General features: G+C 39.2%; 1 protein-coding gene across 1 annotated transcript; it reads right to left on the bottom strand.

Annotated features, from left to right (window-relative positions):
• Window positions 1–3,493: 3,493 nt before the first annotated feature.
• Window positions 3,494–5,260, bottom strand: LOC148277141 (uncharacterized). Its single transcript, XM_088233306.1, has 2 exons — window positions 5,056–5,260; window positions 3,494–3,678 (listed from the first exon to the last, which is right to left on the bottom strand). The coding sequence occupies exons 1-2, from the start codon at window positions 5,176–5,178 to the stop codon at window positions 3,574–3,576; spliced, it is 228 nt and encodes a 75-aa protein (XP_088089432.1). The 5' UTR covers window positions 5,179–5,260; the 3' UTR covers window positions 3,494–3,573.

The raw sequence follows: 5,260 nt of genomic DNA, 5'->3' as shown, positions 1-5,260 counted from the left end.
TACAAACATATTACAACAGGGATGAAGAACATTTAAAATAAGGTAATATATACGTCTAGGCATCTACAGGGCTTATGACCTGTCAATGGCTGGTTTAAGTGGCCACTTTACACACTGTGTAACATTCACCATTATGCCTATATTTGAACATCAACATTCCTTCAATTCTTTCATCTGTTGATATTTGTGAAGTTAAAGAGCTGAAATCTTTGTTGATAAATTACCTGGTCCATGAAGAAGTATAGAAATTGAAAAAATAATATTTTCAGGCGTTGCCTAGTCTAGTATGTAGGTGAAATAATTCAATTAGATGAATCTCACCCGCATAAATAAAGGTTTCAGCTCTTTAACTTCACAAACATCAACAGATGAAAGAATTGAAGGAATATAGATGTTCAAATATAGGCAGAATGGTGAATGTTACACAGTGTGTAAAGTGGCCGCTTAAACCAGCCATTGACAGGTCATAAGCCCTGTAGATGCCTAGATGTATATATTACCTTCTTTTAAATGTTATTCATCTCTGTTGTAATATGTTAATATAAACAGCTCCCCAGAGAGTTGAATCCAGTCCTTGTCTACAAAAATTTGGACAAACTCAAAATATTGGTGGTGTAAATACAAATATATCGGAGGCGTTCTGGACGTATCGGGCCAGGGTCGTTCGAGCGATGAGAAGTTCAGCGCTACTGGAAATTAGATATAAAAAGGTTAAATTATTTGTGGTAAAAATTCAATATAAAACCGCCTCGTGTTGAGGTTGGCGTATTTGTCTACAGCCCCCGAGGTACCGTGTTCCGATTCCCGGCAGGGCGGGAGTAAAAAATCGATCTAAATTTGTCGCAACATTATCATCATTCCCTTTCCGCACCTAATGGTGCATAGGGCACTGCATTGGCACACCAATCGCGGCGTATCTCGATCATTTTTGTCACATGAAGGTAAGATGATCAGTCTTACGCTTCAGGTACCAGTCCAGGGGGGACTATGAAATATTTTTAGGTAGGCAAACGCGCTGACCATTGCACCATGAGGCCGACTGTGGCAACAGAGAAGGAATTCAGTTTTGAGAAGGGAATATGGAAGTCTAGGCATTCGCAGGGCTTATGATCTGTCATTGGCTGGTTCAAGCGGCCACTTTACACACTGAATATTCACCATTCTGCATTTGTTTAAACATCCACATTTCCTCGATTCTTCCATCTGTTGACTTTTGTGAAGTAAAACAGCCAATCACAGATCATAAGCCCTGTAAATGCCTAGACTTCCATATTCCCTTTGCAAAATTTAGATTTTAAACAGTGGAAAATTTAGATCTTAATAACTTCCTAGCGAGGAAATCCAGCCAGTCTGCAAGCATTTGGACATACTCAAAACATTGTTGTAAAATATTTACTTTTAAGGTCGTCCAAACTGCAAAATTTCATTGTTTATGGACTGATCTTCTTGTCTTGTAACACATTTGGTTTGCACCACCGTGTGCGGAAAAGGGCCGATGACGATGGGCACCCCCCCCCGTGTTCATGTAACGATTACCGTCCAACTATCGGTTGATTTTTTGGCAGGGCCACCCAAAAAGCGTTCCGGGAGGACGCTCGGGAGCAGACATGGAACGGTGTAATATAGACGATGTCGCAAAAGCGACGAAACCGGTCTCATAGTATCACCCGTCTTCAATAGCGTATGTAAAAATACCGATTGAAATTAATTTAAGTTTTACGTGTTTTCCCCTCATCGATCTAGGGCAGTGCCCTATACACCGGTCAATGAGGAAAATCAGTACGATCAATCGTACTCACCGGTCAAGTTTTATTTTTTTTTAATCTGTGATAAATATATATATTTTTTGTAACAACTTTGATTTTAATTTTCCATTACCTAATTCCAGCATGTCTTGAACAAAATTAGAGCATTAACATATCACAACAGAGATGAAGAACATTTTATAGAAGGGAACAGAGAAGTCTAGGCATCCACAGGGTTTATGACCTGTCAATGGTTGGTTTAAGTGGCCACTTTACACGCTACGGAACATTCACCATTCTGCCTATAAAATGTTCTTCATCTCTGTTGTAATATGTTAATATAAACGGCTCCTAAAGGGGTTCAATCCAGTCCTTGTCTTCAAAAATTTGGTCAAACTCAAAACATTGTTGAAAATAAGAATGTCAAAATGTTTGTAAAACAAAGACGTAGAACAGGAAATAAGGAGATACAGGCATTTGCAGGGCTTATGACCTGTCGACCACTTTACACACCATATTTAGCATCTACTTAAGTTATTAAATTTCTAAAATTACTATTATAACGACAACAAAGTTAAATAAATAAAAATAAAAAAAGCATCACGCTATTTCCCGTAAGGGTAGGCAGAGAGGATAGAACGCCACAACACTAGAGTGTTATTTATATAGATATTTGCATACAGATCTCGCTTCCTCCACATTCATACATCTTCTCATGCACGCGTGCCGATTATTCCGACTTTTGACATGTCCATCTTCAAGTATTTGTTGGATTTGGTCATGCCATGTCTTTCTCGGTCTTCCTCTATTTCTGCGTCCATCAACATTCGCATTGTAAATATTCTTAGCCGTTCTCTCGCTGTCCATTCGTTCTGCATGTCCAAACCAGCGCAGAGCTCCTTTCTTGATTTTGTCGATAATGCTCGTCGGAGCCTTACATAATGTACGGATCTCAACATTTGCGCATCTATCGTACATAGTTTTACCACACATTTGCCTGAGAGATCGCATTTCGACAGCATTCAGCCTACTTTCATCCCTGTTTTTCCAAGTCCATACTTCGCTCCCATACATCAGGGACGGGACCGGGACTCCGTTGTGAGCTGCCAATTTTGCCTCTTGGGACAAGCATTTATTTGCACCGTTCACTCTGTTCCCGGCACTCACCCTCCTTTCAATATCTTTCTCAGTCATTCCATCCCTAGTGAACATACTTCCCAGGTACACAAATTCCTAATCAGCTTTAAAACTAAAAGAAAACTAAAATAAACCTAATTATTAACGACGTCCTTACAAGGTTACATCATTTTGCAAATTCTTGCAATATTCATTAGAGACGGGACAAATTGATCAATGTAAATTGATCGAATAAAAAATAATTAATTTGATGTTGTTCATGAAAAAAGTATAAATGTCTCATTTTTTGGTGAATAATTATGTTAAACACACTATAATAGGCTTGTTTTTCATTTTTTATACCAATTTTCGGAAACAGAGTTTAATGATTGCTTGAAGTAACTGATAAAATCGATTTGATCAGTGATCAGTAATTTCCCATCACCAATGAAATTAGTTGGACAGCTGTCATTCTAATCAAGCTATATGTTGAGGACTATAGTTTGTAATCAAAATTAAGAATTTTTCTTTTCCTTGTGAATGCAACACAGACACATTTATTAATATTCAAAAACAGTTAATTTTCAACACAACAGTCAGTTAGACGATTAAGATATGAATTGAAACAGCGATTCTAGGAGAGGTGTTTATTATGACGACATTTACAGCGGTGCAGAGTGGCCGTAGCGATGAGGGTGAAGGGACTGCCGGCCTAGGCGCGCTTGGCGCTGCCGTTGTAGTACTTCAGGTTGACGAGGATGTAGCAGGGGGTGGCCACCCAGCAGGCCACCATGACGGCCGCGAGGCCGAACATCTCCTGAAAAGACATTGAATAATTATATCGATGTTTTTGTGCATGTTCTTGATTAAACTCCATAATTACAAAATTCACATAAGCAATGTTGAAAGAGTCGAAACAAAGAAAATTTTTGAGATTCATTAATGTCAAACTGCACAAGAATAATTATGGATAACTTATATAGCGCCATTTTCGTAATATAATACCTCAAGGGCGCTTTACAGAGTGATAAAGATATAAATTTAATTTCAACTTTTTAGTTTAATAAAAATAATGTACTTTTCCGCCACATGCCAAGAATTTATTCAAATGATTTAGAGAAAAAGTGGGTTTTAAGTTTCTTCCGAAACATCACTTCACTCTCACAGTGCTGGACCTCTGCTGGGAGAGCGTTCCATGCCGTAGGGCCTGCGACCGCAAATGCACGTTCGCCGAATTTAGTGCGCTGTTTGCGTAGAGGTATAATAACTTTTCCTTTCGACGTAGATGTAGCTGATCTAAGCGTAAGACGTCTGTCAGCCAGTTCATCTGGAATGCAGAGTTCCCTTAGATATTCCGGAGCAGAGTTGTGCAGTGACTTACACATAAGCCAACAGAGCTTGTATTCCACCCTCTGTGGAAAACGTAGCCAGTGCAATTCCCGAAGCAGTGGAGTGATATGACTGAATTTAGAGATTCCAAAAATAAGTCTCGCTGCAGAATTCAATACAGACTGTAGGCGAGTCATTTTGTTCATCGGTAGACCTGCGTAGATACCATTACAATAATCGACTCTAGACACTACAAACGCATTTATTGATTGACGGGCGGCATCAACTGGCAAATTTTTGCGTATGCATTTAATCTGTCTCAGCTGGTAGAAGCGTGAACTTATCATTCTACTAATTTGAGCGTCAAGAGAAAGGTCAGAATGAAGGAAGACTGCTCATTGTACAGTACCCTCGAGGCGATTTTCACAAAAACGGCGCTATTTAAATTATCCTAAATAAATCAATTTGATTAATTTGTAAAACCCCCAAAAAGTTTTATTTCTGCAGGATACGTTCCGCCCTGATAAGAAAATTAATGGTCACGTTAGGGATACCCGACAGGGCATTGAGAGAAGAAGTTGTATTTTCTTTCAATTGTACCTGTTTATATTATAAAGAAATGTATTTAACGTTGTTAAATGGACTCGCCAAGTCCGTTAAATATATAACCTCAAATTGATAAGCTGTCAAACTGGGGAGCAAAGACATTACGTAACGAAATTTCAAATTAGGAATTTTTGACGAATTTAACGCGAACATCCATTGTAAAGTTGAGGATGGATTAAAGTAGGTACTTTAAAAATTGCTGACGAGTTGCAAGTTATCGAGTGGAATGGATATTTGCGACGAACGAGTCGGTACTCACGGGTCCGGAGACTTTATTCCTGGCTGGTATGCATTGCACCACGGCGCGGTGGTTCAGTCTCTTCGAAAGGAGTCCATTGCTGACCATCGGCTGGAACTTCGACAGTTTGTGAAGAGCTGACATCTCGGCTTTATTTGACAATTTCCAATTCTCGCGACGGACAAGGCGATTCTAGTCAATTCTCGTTCTAATGCGCTCAGAGCTC

Source organism: Micrasema longulum, unplaced genomic scaffold, assembly GCF_059751315.1.
Source record: "Micrasema longulum isolate JH-2025_06_02 unplaced genomic scaffold, ASM5975131v1 h1tg001080l, whole genome shotgun sequence".
In the NCBI taxonomy this organism is placed as follows: domain Eukaryota; kingdom Metazoa; phylum Arthropoda; class Insecta; order Trichoptera; family Brachycentridae; genus Micrasema; species Micrasema longulum.
Note: the sequence above shows the minus strand (reverse complement) of the source record. Positions and strands in the feature narration are given on the sequence as shown.

Bases quoted from the DNA above. Each gene is read 5' to 3' on its own strand.
- LOC148277141 (XM_088233306.1), bottom strand. From the start codon at position 5,178: ATGTCAGCTCTTCACAAACTGTCGAAGTTCCAGCCGATGGTCAGCAAT. The intron at 3,679-5,055 runs GTGAGTACCGAC...ATGTCTTTTCAG, and splicing joins GGAATAAAGTCTCCGGACCC to GAGATGTTCGGCCTCGCGGC.